The sequence below is a fragment of the Mus musculus genome, chromosome 7 (assembly GCF_000001635.26).
Source record: "Mus musculus strain C57BL/6J chromosome 7, GRCm38.p6 C57BL/6J".
NCBI lineage: Eukaryota > Metazoa > Chordata > Mammalia > Rodentia > Muridae > Mus > Mus musculus.
In genome coordinates this window covers 13,608,573-13,631,271 of record NC_000073.6, presented here as the reverse complement: position 1 = coordinate 13,631,271, position 22,699 = coordinate 13,608,573, and the positions used below count along the sequence as shown (strand labels likewise).

Below are 22,699 nucleotides of genomic sequence, written 5' to 3'. Positions count from 1 at the left end.
TGAATGGACCTGGGGGCATCATCCTGAGTGAGGTAACCTAATCACAAAGAAATTCTCACAATATGTACTCACTGATAAGTGGATATTAGCCCAGAAACTTAGGATACCCAAGATAGAAGATCCAATTTGCTAAACACATGAAACTCAAGTAGAGCGAAGACCAAAGTGTGGACACGTTGCCCCTTCTTAGAATTGGGAACAAAACACCCATGCAAGGAGTTACAAAGACAAAGTTTGGAGCTGAGATGGAAGGAAAGACTGTGCAAAGACTGCCTTATCCGGGAATCCATCCCATAATCACCTTCCAAACGCTGAAACCATTGCATACACTAGCAAGATTTTGCTGAAAGGACCCAGATAGAGCTATCTCTTGTGAGACTATGCTGGGGCCTAGCAAACACAGAAGTGGATGCTCACAGTCAGCTCTTGGATGGATCACAGGGCTCCCAATGAAGGAGCTAGAGAAAGTACCCAAGGAGCTAAAGGGATCTGCAATCCTATAGGTGGAACAACAATATGAACTAACCAGTACCCCCTGCCCCCGGAGCTCATGTCTCTAGCTGCATATGAATCAAAAGATGGCCTAGTCGGCCCAGTGGAAAGAGAGGCCCATTGGTTGTGCAAACTTTATATGCCTCAGTACAGGGGAATGACAGGGCCAAGAAGTGGGAGTGGGTAGTTGGGTGAGTTGGTGGGGGAGCGTGTAGGGGACTTTTGGGATAGCACTGGAAATGTAAATGAAATAAATACCCAATTTAAAAAAAACATTAAAGAAGGCAACTTAAGGAAGAGAGAGCTTGTTTGTGTCAGGCAGAACGATAGGAATGGAAACGTGGGATTTCATTTTCTCAACTACATGCAGGAATAAATAAGGAGTGTACTGGAATTGGTTTGAGTGTTTATTCTCTCAAAGCCCACCTTGAATGGAATACTTTCTCCAACCAGTCTGTGCCTCATAAACCTTCTGAAAAAGTGCCACCAACTGGGAACCAAATGTTGAAATTTGAGGGCCTACGTGGGCTATTTCTTACTCAAATAATTACCCATGTCAATATCAAGATTAGGTCTGTAAAGACTAGATACTCCAAATGGTGCTTAAATATTATAACATGGGGCTATCTCTGACTGTGTCCTGTACTGTGGTGGTGTGAGAGAACAGAAAGACTTCACAATCAGTGTTGAAATGATGATGAGTCCTGGGCCCATAGACTTGTTGAACATAGAGAGATAAAATGGAGTCTACAAAATATTAAAAGTCTAGAGATGTAGGCAAGTTAAGTATCATAAATGAAATTGTGGGTTTGAGCCCAGGCACCAAATAAGTTGAGTGTACAGTAGGTGCTTTTAGTCTTAGAACTTAAGAGTTAGGAGAAGAAGGAACCACACTTCAAGGTCATCCAAAGCTATATAGAGATTTCAAGGCCAACCTAAGCTATCTCTCACTTTGTCTTTTTAAAAAAATACTCTGAGACCTGCAACTAGGGAGATTCCAGAGTCTCTATGGTGGTGACTCTATCTGAAACTCTTAACAGTAAGTGACATGGAGCCTGAAATGCCACCTCCTGTAGACAGGTAGGATTTCCAGTGGAAGGATAAGAATAGCAACCCATTCAGAAAACTTTTGACCTCAAATGTGTCCTAACCAGAAGATGTCCAGAAACAAAGATGGAGCAGAGATGGAAATAATGGGCAATAATTGACTAGTCAAGATTGAGACACACACCATGAACAAGAAACAATCCATGACACTATTACTGATACTCTGATATGCTTGCCTACAAGAGCCCAGAATAACTGTACTCTGAGAGGCTCCACCTAGCAGCTGAAATACAGAGATGTGTAAGTCCACAGCCAAGCATTAGTTAGAGCTGTGGAAGTCTTTTGGAAAAGTTGGGGAAAGGATTGTTGTACCCAACGGTGTTAAGAACTCCAGATGAAGACCAGAAGAGTCAACTAACCTGGACATTTTAGCACTCTCAGAAACTGAACCACCAACCAAAAAGTTATCCAGAGCTAGACCTAGGGGCCCTGAACATATTTAGCAGATTTGCAGCTTGGTCTTCGAGCAGGTCTCCCAACAACTGGAGCTGGGGCTCTCCATGAACATGTTTCCCTCTGTGGATCCTATTCCTCTATCTGGGCTCCCTTGTCTTGTCTCTGTGGGAGAAGACACACCAAGTCCTGGGGAGAATTTTGTCGTGGTAGGGAGGTACCCTAGGGCAACTATCCCTTCACAGAAGAGAAGAGGATGGGGATAGGAGCTGTGATTAGGGTTCATTAAGAGGAGATGTGTTCTGAATATTGTGATATAATATAAATAAATAAATATGTAATATATATAATATGAATGAATGAATTTATTAATAAATTAATTAATGTAATTAATGTCTTGAGTTTCTCCCCCCCTCCTATATTTCACAGATTACTCACCATTTCCTTTGAGGAACCATTCAAAATAAGTTCCAAAAGACCCTGGATTCTTCACAATGTTTGTGTTACCATAGAAAAAGTATCCAGACACAAGAATATCTCTGGGATTTCTGATGAGATAGATTGCCTTGAATGGATAAAAATGGAAATGAAGGTCAACAGTTATTCCTCACCTTTTAACTGTCATAATTTACATGATATATTCTAATATCTAATGATTTCTAATTACATTTGCTATTTTTATGTGGGAAAGCATATACACAAGTGAAAAATCTATAGTCATAATTCCCCTTTTCTAATTTTACTTGATTTGTAAAAATGGAACAACAAAATGACTAATTCATTAATAGTGTAAAAAAGAGACTGATTTGACAGTTCTAGATTACAATAACAATTGGTTATCCAACACCAAAAGCTAAGCCTGTAAAATATACATACAAGTAATACTGTAGTGACTGAGAAAGATGTACTGAAGTGTTTTGGGATATACAGATTCATTTAGGAATACATTGATTATTTATTTATTTATTTATTTATTTATATTTTATGAATATATGCTGTATACATTAGAAACATGTAAATATATATCTATATAGGAATACATAAACATAGTAATATATTTAGAAACATATGTATATTAATATGTACATATATATATATATGTAACATAAATTAATGGAAAAAGAAAACATAAATTTGAGAGAGAGAAAAAATGATATATTAATTTTGCAGGGACAATATGGTAGGGGAAAATGATGTATATAATTATATTTTATTATAACAATGTCAAAACATAAAAGAAATAAATTAAAAGAAATCATTATTTTTAAAAAAAAAGATTTATTTATTTTATATATAGGAATACACTGTCGCTGTATTCAGACATACCAAAAGGCACTGGATCTCATTACATATGGTCATGAGACACCATGTTGTTGCTGGGAATTGATGTCAGTACCTCTGGAAAAGCAATTACTGCTCTTTACCTTGGAGCCAACACTCCAGCCCCCAAAGTAATAATTTTTAATAAAAGGAACTTCATATTTCGTACCAATTATTCTAGATCTCATCTTTTTAACTTTAAAATATTGATTTATGCATATCTGAGTGCACACATTCATTTTTGCACACCATATGTGGACAGAAACCTACAGACATTAAGTAAAAGGGAGTTGGATGCCGTGGCACTAGAGATGCAGAGAATTGTGAGACACCATGTGGGTGTTGGGAACTGAACCTAGGTCCTTTGCAAGAGCAGCCAGTACTCTTAACACCTGAGCCATCTCTCTAAGTTCTCTTAGAAATTTTAAATATTTTTATTGGATATTTTTGTATACATTTCAAATGTTATTACCTTTTTCAGCTTCCCACCTCCTCCCTGTAAATCCCCTATCCAATCTCCTTCCCCCTGCTTCAATTAAAGTGTTTCCTGACCCAACCATCCACTCCTACTTCCCAAGGATAGCAAAAAAAAAAAAAAAAAAAATTATTCTCAACAATAAAGGAACTACTGGGTGAATCACCATCCCTGATCTCAAGCTGTGTTATAAGCAATAATGATTTTTAAAAAAGTATTCTATTGGTACAGTGAAATGCAGGTGGATTAAAACAATAGAATTGAAAACCCAAAATTGAACCCACACACCTATGTTCAGTTGATCTTTTGCAAAGCTTCTAAAACCATCCATTGGGAAAAAGACAGCATTTTCAACAAATGATGCCTGTTTTAATTGGCTATCGGCATGTAGAACACTGGGAATTGATCCATTCTTATCTCCTTTTACACAGCTCAACTTCAAGTGTATCGAGAACTTCCACATGAAACCAGATACACTGAAACTTATAGAAGATAAAGTGGGGGAATAACCTAAAATTCGTGGGCACAAAAGAAAAGTTCCTGAACAGAACAGAAATGGTTTATGCTCAAAGATCAAGAATTGACAAATGGTACCTAATAAAATTGCAGAGTTTCTGTAAGGCAAAGAACACTGTCATTAGGACAAATGGAAAAGAGGAACATTCCTCTATTGCAGGTGGGATTGCAGTCTGGTGGTTTCTAGGGAAATTGGACAAAATATTACCTGGGGACCCACTCCGGAGGATATATCCAAAAGATGTTACAACATATAACAAGGATATATTAATAGCAACTGTATTTATAAGAGACAGAATATGGAAATATATCAGATGTCCTTCAACAGAGGAAACTATACAGAAAGGGTGGTACATTTACACAATGGCATAATACTCATCAATAAAAAACAATGACTTTTGAAATTCATAGGAAAATTAATAGAAATAGAAAATATCATCTTGAGTGAGGTAACCCAATCAGAAAAGTATACAAATGGTATGCATTAACTGATAATTGATTATTAGCCCAGTAGCTCAGAATAACCAAAATATATTTCACAGACCACATGAAGCTCTAGAAGGACGACCAAAGTGTTGATACTTCCATGCTTCTTAGAAGGGGGGACAAAAAACTCATGGGATGAAACATGGAGACAAGGTGTGGAGCAGAGACTGAAGGAAAGACTATACAGATATTGCTCCATCTGGGGATCCATCCAATATTCAGTAACCAAAACAAGACACTATTGTTGATGCCAAGAAGTGCATGCTGTCAGGAACTGTCTCCTGAGAGGCTCTGCCAGGAATATAGAATTCATCTCTTTAAGCTTCAGTTTCCCTGGTCAAAATTTTCCAAATCCAGAAAAGACACACACATATATATGAATGGCCACAAACATTGTACCATTTCAGTGAGAGATTATTCTAAGTTTGTCTTTGTAGTTGCAGCATAAACTATTTATAACTTTTATGGATGGAGGAATTTACACAAAACTTTCTTACTAGGATGGGTCAGTATGTGGATATCTCTGATTCCTTCCACTGATCCTCTTTCCATTTCATGGGAGAGTCCTGTGGCTACTGATCTCAATTAACAGCTACACACGTGATGACACTGTATATATAACTGATCTTTGAACATTGATGCCTGGTCAGTTTTCTTCCCCTATGAGCAATTGTGTCTTAGTTGTTTCACCCACAGGGCTTAGCTTATACATTATATAAGTAAGATTGGCTTTTTGATGACAATGATATAGTAATATCCATTGTACATTAGAGATTGAACTCTGTTTGGCCTATATATGTAGTTCATGAATGTTTCAGTGTGATATTTCACTTTATTTCTTAAAGCTGCCCAGAATCACTGTGTGCTGGTCCACAACCTTGCACTCTATCTAATATAGTCTGAGGTGGGGAAACATCAGCATCACCTAGTGCATGAGAATCCCATCTTCACATTTCAGCAAGACCTCCAGGACTTGTCGGGTAAAATAAGTTGAAAGAGTGTTTAGTCAAAGAAAATCTCAACCACTGGACACTGACCTTGGCCTTGGAACTGAAGAAAGACTTGGAGAAGAGATGAATGGGAAGATGGGAGGATATGAGTCGTGGTCCCTCTTTATTGATTAATGCAGGATATCCTATATCAGTCTCTATCCAGGGTGAGCGGTCCCAATTGGGCACAGTTTGGATCCACTTCGGATCTCCCTTGGTCTGAATCAAGCAGACAATCTCAACCAACCAGTTTGTTCCTGAATGAAAAGGAAAAGTGACTGTCATGCATTTCAACATTACTTGTGAAAAAGCCTCAAGTACAATATATGCCCATACAATTTACAGTGCTGCCCAATTTCAAGCACACAGACTTGTGTTCACAATGTCTGTTTGACATAAGTGCAAAGTATATTCACTCATCATATTCTAGACTTCATTTTCAAAACCTTATACTCAGTAAACAGCAACCTGGCAATGGAATATCTCCTCCAGGCCTGGCCCAACATCATTCTACATTCTGGTGGAATGAATTTGTATCTTATATATTTCAGATTGTTATAATCATAGCACATGCCCTTTGAGACTACCTCGTTTAATTTAATTCAGTGTCATTGAGACACCCCCATGCTGCAATATATGACTGCGTACTTCTAATTTTTAAGGTGAATCAGTTGCCTTGTGCATTTATATTACACACACTTGATTTGTGTTTATGTGCATACTTGTCACTGGATGTTTCTCTAGCTTCAGTCTCTCAGATATTGTCTGGTACTTTTTTCCTGTATTCCTACTGCCTATGGAATTTCTGTGTCATTTTCCTTTATATGTCAACAACCTAATACTTACTCAATGTTCAGTGCTTCTTCCACACAACAATCATCCATATCTCAAAACTATCATGATATTGCTTTTTGCTTTATTGAGTTTTCTGATTCTTTCTATGTCCTGGACAAGGTCCATAGTAATTTTACCTGAAACTGTCCTCTTCTCCACATATCCTCACATACATGACTTTATCTCTTAATGTTATTTCTTGTATTTATTCTCATAACTCTCACTCTTCTATCTCTTTCCCAGAGAGAGGGACCAATGGCATATTCTGTCTCAGGGAGCACTATCATTGTTCTGGTGCCATAGCTGATCTCCTCTGCCCACATATGTCAGACTGAGTAGAAGATACACAAATCTCTATGCCCACAAGTCATTTTAGACATTAATATATAGAACACTCTACTCATCACCCAAAATTATTTAGGATTAAAGTACTAAGTTCCCTTATACATTTCAGAATTAATCTTACTGATGATCCTTACCTGACTTGGGGTAAGTCAATATCAACAAGTCTTCTTCTTTCACCACAAACCTATTACGAATATCTTCCAAAATTTCTCTTTGATATGATATGGCAGGAAAAGGTATGCCTTCAAACCAATTATAGTCTGACATCATGAATAACTCCTTGTAGGTGCTGTTAGGATTCCAGTCCAGGACACCTCTTCAACTTATAACAAATGCTGAGAGGTAAGATTTATAGTACAGGTAAAAAATCATTAACATTCTCTTATGTGTTTTGAAATATTTACTGATGGGGAGAAATAAATATTGTCACCTACAGTCAAAGGTTACTATATTGAGAAATTTTAAAGTTGTACAAATAACATTCTGCAGAGTTTGTGAGACCAAGTTCATGACCCCAAATCAGAGACTCAGGAAAACATAATAGGACATAGAAATGTAAGTTAATTTAAAATGTCTAGTAATATAATTTAGCTTTCAAAATGATTTTGAATGTGCAGAAAAATGATAGAGATCATACAGAACCTTTCCATGGAATTTCTTTCTTTTTTTTTTTCTTTTTTTCTAAATACTGGTTGCTTTTGAGAAACTCCTAGTACATTAACTGCCCTTTTTCTTCCCCTCAAAGCCTTCCCTACTTTTCCCATATTTTTGATCTCTTCTTTAATATTTGTTGCTATTTTCTATATGCACACATGTATAGTCAACCTACTGAGTCCATGCATTTGAGCTTGTATGCGATGTATCCTGAGGTGTACAGTTGAGATTAGAAAAATCAATGTGAGATTTCATCTTCAGACACAGCCTATTCTCCATATCGTAGCAACAATTGATATGAAGTATTTCTTCTTATAGGGTAAAAATATATAGAATTTCCCCTGGCCTCTTTAATATACCTACTAGTACCATTATGCTGGTTTGTTTGGGTAACTATACTGTTAAAAGTTCATGTGTCTATTTTCCTGTTGTGTCTAAGAGAGACATATTGTATCAACAGGAACCTTGGCCTTTGGGGGAACTCTGTACCCTCTTCTGTGACTTTTTCTATGAGCCTCTTAGGTTGTAGGGATTTATTTCAGATATATCAGTTGGGGTTGTGTACCTTTCTGTTATTATCTACATTTTGGTCCATTGTGGATCCTTGCCAGAGTCACCATATCTTGCAAAAAGAAGTATGACAACAGGTGAGAACTGCATTGACCTGTGGGTTTAAGGTCAAGTACTTAGAAAACTGCTGGAAATGACACTGGTTTAGGGAACTGTTGCTAATGAGACTCATGGGGTTTTGCTTTTTCCATCCCCACCTGGTTTTATGTTTATAATACCAGACATGGCTCCCCTCTTCTTGAGTAGGCTTAAGGTCTAATTATATAGCCTTTGATCACCCCAAGATAAAAGTGCCACCGTTTTGCTTCTTTGGATGTTTTGCCAGTCAAGTCATTCTTCTGGCTCACAGGCTTCATACCTGCATAGTTTGAGTGATTGTTCCTCTCCCTGGCATAGTGAGCAAGGTCTTACACTATGAAAACCACTTCATTGGCAAGAGATTTCCAGGCAATTTTAGATCAATTCCTCCAAATTGTGTGTCTGAAGTGCACCTCCAAGTTCTGAGAGGCAACCAAGGGCATCAATAACTGATGTTTTTTGGGGGGATTCTCAGATTCTCCTAACTACTTTAGAGAATATTTCTCATGCATGGTATTGGGCTTTTGATATATAGTCCATAGTTCTTGTGGAGAACATTATTATTCCAAATGGCAAAATATCTTTAAACTACATATTAATATTTCAAACATATATGTATGTAATATGTGATTTTAGATAAATACTGGATAATATGATGTTCTACGTTCTTTAAAACATCCTTGGTATTATTTATCCTTTTGTCTTTTCTATTACTGTGCATTAGACCTGTGTACTGTGTCCAAAATACACTCCATCCTATTTCCCCCATTTCTCCCTTTGTAATACCTGTGTGCTAATCCAGTGTCTAGAATTTCTCTCCCAAATGATCCCCTTTAATTTTCCTGGTTACTGTGGTTACTCTGTGTTATAAGCACACAGTTACAGATTCAAAGCCAGAACGCACAAATCTCTTCTAGATTCACCTGTTTGTCTAAAAGTTTCATGATTTCATTTATTTTCACAGCTAAGTAGATTTTGATTGTACATATAAACCACAGTTTCATTAGTCATTTATTAGTTGAAGGACATTTAAGTTGTTTTTGTTTTCTAGTTATTATGACTAGAACAGTAATAAACATGGCTGAGAAACTATTTGTGGAGTAATATGTAAAGTCCTTTCACAATTGTCAAGGAATATTTTATTTGTGCCTTATGATACATTTTTCACTCTGATTTTCAGGGTGACTTCATCAGATTGAAATTCAGTTAAGTTTGTGAGGGTCACCATTTCCCACGTTATTACAATCATTTATCTCACCAGTATTCGTTGTAAGTTTTTGGTTTGGTCATATTATTTCTGACTAGAGTAGATTAAATCTCAAAGTAGTTTAATTTTTATTTCCTTAATTGCTAAAGATTTTGACCAGTTAAAAAGGTATATCTTAGTTTTTATTTTTATTTTTAATTCTCCTCTTGTTAAGAAATAAAATTGGTCAGAGGTAAAGGCCAGTATTATTCATAAGACATTTTCTTCCTTTATATTTCAAATGCTATCCTGGAAGTCCCCTATACCCTCTCTTCATCCTGCTCCCCTACCCATCCACTCCCACTTCTTTGTCCTGGTATCCCCCTCTTCTAGGGCATATAAAGTTTGCCAGAACAAGGGTATCTCTTCCCAGTGATGCCTGACTAGGCCATCTTCTTCTACATATGGAGCTAGAGATATGAGCTCTGGGGGTACTAGTTAGTTCACATTGTTGTTCCAACTATAGTGTTGCAGACCCCTTCAGCTCCTTGGGTACTTTCTCTAGCTCCTCCATTGGAGGTCCTGTGTTCCATCCAATAAATGACTGTGAGCATCCATTTCTGCATTTGCCAGGAACTGGCATATCCTCACAAGAGACACCTATATAAGGGCCCTTTCAGCAAAATCTTGCTGGAATATGCAATACTGTGTGTGTTATGTGGCTGATTATGGGATAGATCCCTGGTTGGGGAAGTCTCCAGATGGTCCATTCTTTGGTCTCAGTCTGAAACTTTGTCTCTGTAACTCCTTCCATGGGTATTATGTTCCCTAAGGAGGAATGATGTATCCACATGTTAGTCTTCCTTCTTGTACTCGATGGTTCTAGGTGTCTACTTGAAACAGGCTGGAGTTATCACAGAGAAAGGATCTTCAGTTGGGGAGATGCCTCCAGGAGATCCAGCTGTAAGGAATTTTCTCAATTAGCGATCAAGGCGGAAAGGCCCCTTATGGGTGGAACTATCTCTGGGCTGGTCGTCTTGGGTTCTACAAGAGAGCAGGCTGAGCAAGTCAGGAGAAGCAAGCCAGTAAAGAACATCCCTCCATGGCTTCTGCATCAGCTCCTGCTTTCTGACCTGCTTGAGTTCAGTCCTGACTTCCTTTGATGATGAACAGCAGTATGGAAGTGTAAGCTGAATAAACCCTTTCCTCTCCAACTTGCTTCTTGGTCATGCTGTTTGTGCAGGAATAGAAACCCTGACTAAGACAAATTTGTACCAGAAGAGTGAGGTATTCCTGTGACAACCTGGCCATGTTTTGTGGAGGACTGTGGAAGTACTTTGGAACTTTGGGTTAGAAGATCCATTTGGAGGACAGGTGTCCACCTGCCTTGGGAGGCGGCCTCAGCAGCAGCGGCTGCCATCTGGGTTCCGGGACTCCGCGGGACCTAGGAAATTAGTCTGAACAGGTTAGAGGGTGCGCCAGAGAACCGGACAGCTTCTGGGACGGGCGGAAGCACAGAGCCGCTGAGGCAGCACCCTTGGCGGGCCGCAGACAGCCGGCCACCATCCAGACCAGAGGAGAGGTGTCCGCCTGGCTCGGGAGGCGGCCTCAGCCTCAGGAGCAGCGGTCACAATCTTGGTTCCAGGACTCCCTGGAACTTAGGATTTTAGTCTGCACAGGTGAGAGTCTGCACCACAGAAGCTGACAGCTTCTGGGAACTGCCAAAACAACACAGCTTCTGAGAGAGGCCCTGTTTTGGGCCTTATTCTTCGACCAGGAGGAGGTCCAAAAACAAGATATCTGCGCACCTTCCCTGTAAGAGAGCTTGCCAGCAGAGAGTGCTCTGAGCACTGAAACTCAGAGGAGAGAATCTGTCTCCCAGGTCTGCTGAGAGACGGTAACAGAATCACCAGAAGAACAATCTCTAAACAGAGTCAACTATAACTACTAACTCCAGAGATTACGAGATGGCGAAAGGTAAACGTAGGAATCCTACTAACAGGAACCAAGACCACTCACCATCATCAGAACCCAGCACTCCCACTTCGCCCAGTCCAGGGCACCCCAACACACCCGAAAACCTAGACCTAGATTTAAAAGCATATCTCATGATGATGGTAGAGGACATCAAGAAGGACTTTAATAAATCACTTAAAGAAACACAGGAGAACACTGCTAAAGAGTTACAAGTCCTTAAAGAAAAACAGGAAAACACAATCAAACAGGTAGAAGTCCTTACAGAAAAAGAGGAAAAAACATACAAACAGGTGATGGAAATGAACAAAACCATACTAGACCTAAAAAGGGAAGTAGCAACAATAAAGAAAACTCAAAGTGAGGCAACACTGGAGATAGAAACCCTAGGAAAGAAATCTGGAACCATAGATTTGAGCATCAGCAACAGAATACAAGAGATGGAAGAGAGAATCTCAGGTGCAGAAGATTTAATAGAGAACATCGGCACAACAATCAAAGAAAATGGAAAATGCAAAAAGATCCTAAATCAAAATATCCAGGAAATCCAGGACACAATGAGAAGACCAAACCTACGGATAATAGGAGTGGATGAGAATGAAGATTTTCAACTCAAAGGACCAGCAAATATCTTCAACAAAATGATTGAAGAAAACTTCCCAAATCTAAAGAAAGAGATGCCTATGAACATACAAGAAGCCTACAGAACTCCAAATAGACTGGACCAGAAAAGAAATTCCTCCCGACACATAATAATCAGAACAACAAATGCACTAAATAAAGATAGAATACTAAAAGAGGTAAGGGAAAAAGGTCAAGTAACATACAAAGGCAAGCCTATCAGAATTACACCAGATTTTTCACCAGAGACTATGAAAGCCAGAAGAGCCTGGACAGATGTTATACAGACACTAAGAGAACATAAATTCCAGCCCAGGCTACTATACCCAGCCAAATTCTCAATTACCATAGATGGAGAAACCAAAGTATTCCACAACAAAACCAAATTCACACATTATCTCTCCACGAATCCAGCCCTTCAAAGGTTAATAACAGAAAAAAACCAATACAAGAACGGGAACAATGCCCTAGAAAAAACAAGAAGGTAATCCCTCAACAAACCTAAAAGAAGACAGCCACAAGAACAGAATGCCAACTTTAACAACAAAAATAACAGGAAGCAACAATTACTTTTCCTTAATATCTCTTAACATCAATGGTCTCAACTCCCCAATAAAAAGACATAGACTAACAAACTGGCTACACAAACAAGACCCAACATTTTGCTGTTTACAGGAGACACATCTCAGAGAAAAAGATAGACACTACCTCAGAATAAAAGGCTGGAAAACAATTTTCCAAGCAAACGGTATGAAGAAACAAGCTGGAGTAGCCATCCTAATATCTGATAAGATTGACTTCCAACCCAAAGTCATCAAAAAAGACAAGGAGGGGCACTTTGTTCTCATCAAAGGTAAAATCCTCCAAGAGGAACTCTCAATTCTGAATATCTATGCTCCAAATACAAGGGCAGCCACATTCATTAAAGAAACTTTAGTAAAGCTCAAAGCACACATTGCACCTCACACAATAATAGTGGGAGACTTCAACACACCACTTTCACCAATGGACAGATCATGGAAACAGAAACTAAACAGGGACACACTGAAACTAACAGAAATGATGAAACAAATGGATCTGACAAATATCTACAGAACATTTTATCCTAAAACAAAAGGATATACCTTCTTCTCAGCACCTCATGGTACCTTCGCCAAAATTGACCACATAATAGGTCACAAAACAGGCCTCAACAGATTCAAAAATATTGAAATTTTCCCATGTATCCTATCAGATCACCATGCACTAAGGCTGATCTTCAATAACAAAAAAAATAACAGAAAGCCAACACTCACGTGGAAACTGAACAACACTCTTCTCAATGATACCTTGGTCAAGGAAGGAATAAAGAAAGAAACTAAAGACTTTTTAGAGTTTAATGAAAATGAAGCCACAACGTACCCAAACCTTTGGGACACAATGAAAGCATTTCTAAGAGGGAAACTCATAGCTCTGAGTGCCTCCATGAAGAAACGGGAGAGAGCACATACTAGCAGCTTGACAACACATCTAAAAGCGCTAGAAAAAAAGGAAGCAAATTCACCCAAGAGGAGTAGATGGCAGGAAATAATCAAACTCAGGGGTGAAATCAACCAAGTGGAAACAAGAAGAACTACTCAAAGAATTAACCAAACGAGGAGTTGGTTCTTTGAGAAAATTAACAAGATAGATAAAGCCTTAGCTAGACTCACTAGAGGGCACAGAGACAAAATCCTAATTAACAAAATCAGAACTGAAAAGGGAGACATAACAACAGATCCTGAAGAAATCCAAAACACCATCAGATCCTTCTACAAAAGGCTATACTCAACAAAACTGGAAAACCTGGACGAAATGGACAAATTTCTGGACAGATACCAGGTACCAAAGTTGAATCAGGATCAAGTTGACCTTCTAAACAGTCCCATATCCCCTAAAGAAATAGAAGCAGTTATAAATAGTCTCCCAGCCATAAAAAGCCCAGGACCAGACGGGTTTAGTGCAGAGTTCTATCAGACATTCAAAGAAGATCTAATTCCAGTTCTGCACAAACTTTTTCACAAGATAGAAGTAGAAAGTACTCTACCCAACTCATTTTATGAAGCCACTATTACTCTGATACCTAAACCACAGAAAGATCCAACAAAGATAGAGAACTTCAGACCAATTTCTCTTATGAATATCAATGCAAAAATCCTCAATAAAATTCTTGCTAACCGAATCCAAAAACACATTAAAGCAATCATCCATCCTGACCAAGTAGGTTTTATTCCAGGAATGCAGGGATGGTTTAATATACGAAAATCCATCAATGTAATCCACTATATAAACAAACTCAAAGACAAAAACCACATGATCATCTCGTTGGATGCAGAAAAAGCATTTGACAAGATCCAACACCCATTCATGATAAAAGTTCTGGAAAGATCAGGAATTCAAGGCCCATACCTAAACATGATAAAAGCAATCTACAGCAAACCAGTAGCCAACATCAAAGTAAATGGAGAGAAGCTGGAAGCAATCCCACTAAAATCAAGGACTAGACAAGGCTGCCCACTTTCTCCCTACCTTTTCAACATAGTACTTGAAGTATTAGCCAGAGCAATTCGACAACAAAAGGAGATCAAGGGGATACAAATTGGAAAAGAGGAAGTCAAAATATCACTTTTTGCAGATGATATGATAGTATACATAAGTGACCCTAAAAATTCCACCAGAGAACTCCTAAACCTGATAAACAGCTTCGGTGAAGTAGCTGGATATAAAATTAACTCAAACAAATCAATGGCCTTTCTCTACACAAAGAATAAACAGGCTGAGAAAGAAATTAGGGAAACAACACCCTTCTCAATAGTCACAAATAATATAAAATATCTCGGCGTGACTCTAACTAAGGAAGTGAAAGATCTGTATGATAAAAACTTCAAGTCTCTGAAGAAAGAAATTAAAGAAGATCTCAGAAGATGGAAAGATCTCCCATGCTCATGGATTGGCAGGATCAATATTGTAAAAATGGCTATCTTGCCAAAAGCAATCTATAGCTTCAATGCAATCCCCATCAAAATTCCAACTCAATTCTTCAACGAATTAGAAGGAGCAATTTGCAAATTCATCTGGAATAACAAAAAACCTAGGATAGCAAAAAGTCTTCTCAAGGATAAAAGAACCTCTGTTGGAATCACCATGCCTGACCTAAAGCTTTACTACAAAGCAATTGTGGTAAAAACTGCATGGTACTGGTATAGAGACAGACAAGTAGACCAATGGAATAGAATTGAAGACCCAGAAATGAACCCACACACCTATGGTCACTTGATCTTCGACAAGGGAGCTAAAACCATCCAGTGGAAGAAAGACAGCATTTTCAACAAATGGTGCTGGCACAACTGGTTGTTATCATGTAGAAGAATGGGAATCGATCCATACTTATCTCCTTGTACTAAGGTCAAATCTAAATGGATCAAAGAACTTCACATAAAACCAGAGACACTGAAACTTATAGAGGAGAAAGTGGGGAAAAGCCTTGAAGATATGGGCACAGGGGAAAAATTCCTGAACAGAACAGCAATGGCTTGTGCTGTAAGATCGAGAATTGACTCCAAAGTTTCTGCAAGGCAAAAGACACCGTCAATAAGACAAAGAGACCACCAACAGATTGGGAAAGGATCTTTACCTATCCTAAATCAGATAGGGGACTAATATCCAACATATATAAAGAACTCAAGAAGGTGGACTTCAGAAAATCAAATAACCCCATTAAAAAATGGGGCTCAGAACTGAACAAAGAATTCTCACCTGAGGAATACCGAATGGCAGAGAAGCACCTGAAAAAATGTTCAACATCCTTAATCATCAGGGAAATGCAAATCAAAACAACCCTGAGATTCCACCTCACACCAGTCAGAATGTCTAAGATCAAAAATTCAGGTGACAGCAGATGCTGGCGAGGATGTGGAGAAAGAGGAACAATCCTCCATTGTTGGTGGGATTGCAGGCTTGTACAACCACTCTGGAAATCTGTCTGGCGGTTCCTCAGAAAATTGGACATAGTACTACCGGAGGATCCAGCAATACCTCTCCTGGGCATATATCCAGAAGATGCCCCAACTGGTAAGAAGGACACATGCTCCACTATGTTCATAGCAGCCTTATTTATAATAGCCAGAAGCTGGAAAGAACCCAGATGCCCCTCAACAGAGGAATGGATACAGAAAATGTGGTACATCTACACAATGGAGTACTACTCAGCTATTAAAAAGAATGAATTTATGAAATTCCTAGCCAAATGGATGTACCTGGAGGGCATCATCCTGAGTGAGCTAACACATTCACAAAGGAACTCACACAATATGTACTCACTGATAAGTGGATATTAGCCCAAAACCTAGGATACCCAAGATATAAGATACAATTCCCTAAACACATGAAACTCAAGAAAAATGAAGACTGAAGTGTGGACACTATGCCCCTCCTTAGAAGTGGGAACAAAACACCCTTGGAAGGAGTTACAGAGACAAAGTTTGGAGCTGAGATGAAAGGATGGACCATGTAGAGACTGCCTTATCCAGGGATCCACCCCATAATTAGCATCCAAACGCTGACACCATTGCATACACTAGCAAGATTTTATCGAAAGGACCCAGATGTAGCTGTCTCTTGTGAGACTATGCCGGGGCCTAGCAAACACAGAAGTGGATGCCCACAGTCAGCTAATGGATGGATCACAGGGCTCCCAATGGAGGAGCTAGAGAAAGTACCCAAGGAGCTAAAGGGATCTGCAACCCTATAGGTGGATCAACATTATGAACTAACCAGTACCCCGGAGCTCTTGACTCTAGCTGCATATGTATCAAAAGATGGCCTAGTCGGCCATCACTGGAAAGAGAGGCCCATTGGACACACAAACTTTATATGCCCCAGAACAGGGGAACGCCAGGGCCAAAAAGGGGGAGTGGGCGGGTAGGGGAGTGGGGGTGGGTGGGTATGGGGGACTTTTGGTATAGCATTGGAAATGTAAATGAGCTAAATACCTAATAAAAAATGGAAAGGAAAAAAAAAACAAAACAAAAAAAAAGATCCATTTGGTGTTAAAAGCTCTGTCAGATGTTGTCTAGGAGCTTGGAAGATAATTTTGAAAACAGTGCAGAAGATGGATGCCTGGCTTGTGAAATTTCAGAGGGAAAATTAAAGACCCTTTTCAGGGCCATTGCTATTTCAGATCGTGAAGTTTCAGTGGTTCTGGTTAGTTGGGGCTGAAGAGTCAGCTGTGATTAACAAGATTCCAGAACTATTAAAGCAAAACCTTGGCATTACAGGGACTATTGATCCTGGTTAGCTGGTGATTAAGAAGAGACCCAGCAACATTGAGGTGACATCTTCTGGGAAGTGTTTTCTGAAAGCACAGAGGCTGTGTTTCAGAGATAGCCAAAGCTGTACCTTTGTGCTGTGGCTGGACTTGGTAATGTGTAAGAGTCACCCAGGTGGTACTGGTTTTGAAGGCATGAAGGGATCACACAGAGCAGCTGAGGCTTGGCACTGTGAGGCCATGGAAGGGCATTGTTGAAGTAGTAGAAATTGATGGCCCAGGACTGAAGGGATCATGCAGTGTTTTGGAGATGCCAGTACCATGAGATGACCAACAAGAGCAGCAGCAGTGGAGTACAGGCATCTGGAGCCTAGAGGATGACACATGTGCTACAAAGGGCATGGCTGGAGAAGTGATCCAAGCCCTGAGAGGAGCCAAGAAGATCGTTAGTTGGATCCCAGACATTGGATGGTTGGAGATTGTTGCTTTTGATTGTGACTGTGACCTGATATTTTTCCATCTTGAAGGAAGTTTTATAGTGAAGCCCACAGTTAAGAGACTGTGAATTTTAAAAGATGCTGGATATTTTAAAAAGTTTGAACTTTTAATATGTAAATACTGTGGGATTTTAAAGTTATTTAAGATCTTGGAGATGAATAAGAACTAAGGTTTGAGGCTTACTAGTGATGTGTTTGTATGTCAAGTTGACAAGGGGTCAATTGTACTGGCTTGTTCTGGGTGTCAACTTGACAGAGGCTGGAGTTATCACAGAGAAAGGAGCTTCAGTTGGGGATATGCCTCCAGGAGATCCAGCTGTAAGGCATTTTCTCAATTAGTGATCAAGAGGGAAAGGCCCCTTGTGGGTGGGACCATCTCTGGGCTGGTCGTCTTGGGTTCTACAAGAGAGCAGGCTGAGCAAGCCAAGAGAAGCAAACCAGTAAAGAACATCCGTCCATGGCTTCTGCATCAGCTCCTGCTTTCTGACCTGCTTGAGTTCAGCCCTGACTTCATTTGATGATGAACAGCAGTATGGAAGTGTAAGCTGAATAAACCCTTTCCTCTCCAACTTGCTTCTTGGTCATGATGTTTGTGCAGGAATAGAAGCCCTGACTAAGACACTTCTTTATTTTCTTGTGTTTGTATCTTGGGTATTCTATGGGATTGCAAGCTGGTACAACCACTCTGGAAATCAGTCTGGTGGTTCCTCAGAAATTTAACCTAGTACAAATGAAAAACCCATCAATACCTCTTCTGGGCATATACCCAGAAGATGTTCCAACTTGTAATAAGGAAACATGTTCCACTATGTTCATAGCAGCCTTATTTATAATAGCCTGATGCTGGAAAGAACCCAGATGTCCCTAAACAGGTGAATAGATACAAAAAATATGGTACATTTGCACATTGGAGTACTACTCAGCTATTGAGAACAATGAATTTATGAAATTCTTAGGCAAATGGACGTGTCTGGAGGATATCATCTTGAGTGAAGTAACCCAATCTCAAAAGAACACACATGATATGCATTCACTGATAAGTAGATATTCGCCCAGAAACTTAGAATACCAAAGATATAATTCACAAAACAGATGAAACTCTAGAAGAAGGAAGACAAAAGTGTGGATACTTACTTCCTTCTTAGATTGGGCAACAAAATATTCATGGAAGGAGTTACACAAACAAAGTTCAGAGCTGAGACAGAAGTAAGGACTGTCTCACAAGGGGATTCAACGCAATAAACAATCACCAAACCCAGACACTATTGGATAAGTCAGAAAGATTTTGCTGACAGGACCATGATATAGGTGTCTCTTGTGAGGCTATACCAATGCCTGGCAAATACAGAAGTGGATGCTCACATTCATCTATTGGATGGAACACAGGGCCCCTAATGAAGGAGCTAGAGAAAGTACCCAAGGAGCTAAAGGGGTATGCTACCCTATAGGAGGAACAACAATGTAAACTAACCAGTACCCCCTAGATCTGTGTCTCTAGTTTCACATATAGCAGAGGATGGCCTAATCTGCCATCAATAGGAGGAGAAGCCATTGGTCTTGCGAAGATCATATGTCCAGGTACATGGGAATTCCAGGGCCAGGAAGTTGGATTGGTTGGGTTGAGGATCACATCAGGGGGACTGTATAGTGGACTTTCAGGATACCAATTGAAATGTAAATGAAGAGAATATCCAATTAAGAAACCTTCAAGAAGTCTTTTATTTCTTTTTCTACTTCTTCCTTGACCAAGTTATCCTTGAGTAGAGTGTTGTTCTGCTTCTATGTGAATATTGGCTTGAATTGAATGTTATTATTGAAGGTCATCCTTAGTCTGTAGTGGTTTGATAGGATGCATGGGATAATTTCAATATTTTTGTATCTTTTGAGGCCTGTTTTGTGAACAATTATATGGTCAGTTTTGGAAAAGGTACCATGAGATGCTGAAAAGGAGGTATATTCTTTTGTTTTATGATCAAATCTTCTGTAGATATCTGTTAAATCCATTTGTTTCATAACTTCTGTTAGTTTCTATGTGTTTCTGTTTAGTTTTTCTTTCCATGATCTGCCAGGTGTTGAAGTCTCCCACTATTATTGTGTGAGTTGCAATATGTGCTTTGATCTTTATTATAGTTTCCTTAATGAATGTGGCTGCCTTTGCACTTGGAGCATAGCTATTCAGAAGTGAGAGTTCATCTTGGAAGATTTTACCTTTGATAAGTATGAAGTGCTCTCCTTGTCTTTTATGATAACTTTGGGTTGGAAGTCAATTTTATTCGATATTATAATGGCTACACCAGCTTGTTTCTTCGGACCATTTGCTTGGTAATTGTATTCTAGCCTTTTACTCTGAGGCAGTGTCTGCCTTTATGCCTGAGTTGGGTCTCCTGTATGCAGCAAAAAGTTGGGTCTTGTTTACATGACAAGTCTCTTAGTCTATGACTTTTTATTGGGGAAATGAGTCCATTGATGTTAAGAGATATTAAAGAAAAGTCTTTATTGCTTCCTTTTATGTTTGTTGTTAGATTTGGAATTCTGTTCTTGCAGCTACCATCTTCTAGGTTTGTTGAAGAATTACTTTCTTGCTTTTTCTAGGACTTAATATCCCTCCTGTGTTGGCATATTTCCTTTATTATTCTTTGAAGTGCTGGATTCGTGGAAAGATACTGTGTGAATTTGTTTTTGTCATGGAATACTTTGGTATCTCCTTCCATGGTAACTGAGAGTTTTTCTGGGTATAGTAGCCTGGGCTGGAATATGTTTTCTCTTTGGGTCTGTATAAACTCTGTCCAGGATCTTCTGGCTTTCATAGTTTCTGGTTAGAAGTCTGGTGTAATTCTAATAGGTCTGCCTTTATAAGTTACTTGACCATTTCCCCTTATGCTTTTAATATTCTCTCTTTGTATAGTGCATTTGATGTTCTAATTATTATGTGTTGGGAGGAATTTCTTTTATGGTCTAGTTTATTTGGAGTTCTGTAGACTTCTTTTATATTCATGGGCATCTCTTTCTTTAGGTTAAGTAAGTTTTCTTCTATAATTTTGTTGAAGATGACTACAAGCCCTGTATGTTAAAAACCTTTATTCTCATCTATACCTAATATCCATAGGTTTGGTCTTCTCATTGTATCCTGGATTTCCTGGATGTTTTGAGTTAAGATCTTTTGCATTTTGCATTTTCTTTGATTGTTGTGTCTATATTTTCTGTGGAATCTTCAGCCCCTGACGTTCTCTATTCGATCTCATTCTGTTGTAGATGCTTGCTTCTATGGTTCCTGATTTCTTTCCTAGGATTTCTATTACAGAGTTGTCTCCCTTTGGGTTTTCTTTATTGTTTATAGTTCCATTTCTAGATCATGGATGGTTTTGTTCAATTACATCACCTGTTTGGCTGTGTTTTCCTTTAATTCTTTAAAGGATCTTTGTGCTTCCTCTTTAAGGACTTCTACCAGTATAGCAATGTTTTTTCTGTAATTCTTTAAGGGATTTTTGTGCTTCCTCTTTGAGGACTTCCACCTGTTTAGAAGCATTCTCCTGTATTTCTTTAAGTGAGTTATTAATGCCCTTCTTAAAATCTTCTACCAGCATCATGAGATGAAGTTTTAAAACTGAATCTTGCTTTTTGGATGTGTTTGGGGTATCCAGGACTCGCAGTGTTGGGAGTACTGGATTGTGATGATGGTAAGTGGTCTTGGTTTCTGTTAGTAAGATTCTTACCTTTGTTTTTCTCCATCTGGTAATCTCTGGTGTTAGATGTTCTAGCTGTCTCTGGTTGGAGCTTGTTCCTCCTGTGGTTCTGTTAGCCTCTGTCAGCATTCCTGGGAGTCCAACTCTGTCTTAAATCACAGTGGTCAGATAACTCTCTGCAGAGAAGCTCTCCTCTTGCAGGGAATGCGCACAGAGGTCTGGAGCTCAGCTACACTTCCTGGATGAAGATGAAGGCCCAAAGGGACCCCGTTGCTTCTGTGGCCCGCAGGCTCTCCTGCAGGTGCTGGTCTGTGAGAGACCTGGGATACAAGATGGCGCTCTCACCTGCATCCCTGGGTCAGAGCTCTCCCAGGAGGCTGATTCTCCTCTGGCAGGGAAGATGTACCACAGTTCTGCCTCTTAAAATTGTTTCTATATCCTTCATAGATGCTTGAGCCTCAGGATGGGTTTGATGGAGATATCCTCTTTAGTACTTGAATGCTCAATTTTTCACTGTATGGGTATTTTCAGTTGTGAATCTGTGTTTTAATTACCATCTACTGAAAAAAATAAAAACCTTATGTGATGAGGTTTTAGCAATGCACTGATCTAGGGGTTTAGAGATATCTCATTAGGAGTCATTTTATTGCTATGTTGATTTAGTGGAATCTAGGATAAGGGTTTGGGCCTCATTACCAGTATCAGGTGTGGGTTCCATCTCATGACATTGGATTTAAATTCAATCAAATAGTTGTCGGTCATTCCCATAACACTTATGGTTAATGCACAAATATATCTTGGAGATAAGTCACTGTATCTTATCTTCAAGTCCTAAATCATGACCATGAGATGTAATTTTTAAATCTGGGTCTTCCTTTTCCAGTATATTGGGATACCCAGGGCTTGCCGTGGTGGGAGTACTGGGTTCTGATGATGCCAAATAGCCTTGTTTTCTGTTGCTTATGTTCTTTCCTTTGCCCCTCACCATCTGGTTATCTCTGGTGCCAGCTGGTATTACTGGCTTTTCCCTTCTGCAAGCCTGTGTGTCAGTATTCCTGGAAGACCAGTTCTCTCTGGGAAGAATTTGTGTATGGAGTGCTGTGGTACAGGGTCAGCTCTGGGTGCAGACAGAACCTGGATGGATATTGTATCTGGCTGTTACTTGGTTTCTGTGACCTAATGACTCTGGGTGGGT

The 22,699-nt window shown here is 39.3% G+C and overlaps 1 protein-coding gene across 1 annotated transcript in view; it reads right to left on the bottom strand.

The window, feature by feature from the left end:
- Positions 1-7,305, bottom strand: part of Sult2a5 (sulfotransferase family 2A, dehydroepiandrosterone (DHEA)-preferring, member 5) — a 46,841-nt gene extending 39,536 nt beyond the window's left edge. The window contains exons 1-3 of the mRNA NM_001184980.1: positions 7,092-7,305; positions 5,827-6,035; positions 2,431-2,557 (exon numbers count right to left, since the gene is read on the bottom strand). Of these exons, the coding sequence (NP_001171909.1) occupies positions 2,431-2,557; positions 5,827-6,035; positions 7,092-7,227 (472 nt within the window). The 5' untranslated portion in view covers positions 7,228-7,305. The remainder of the gene's footprint in view (positions 1-2,430; positions 2,558-5,826; positions 6,036-7,091) is intronic.
- Positions 7,306-22,699: the final 15,394 nt, after the last annotated feature.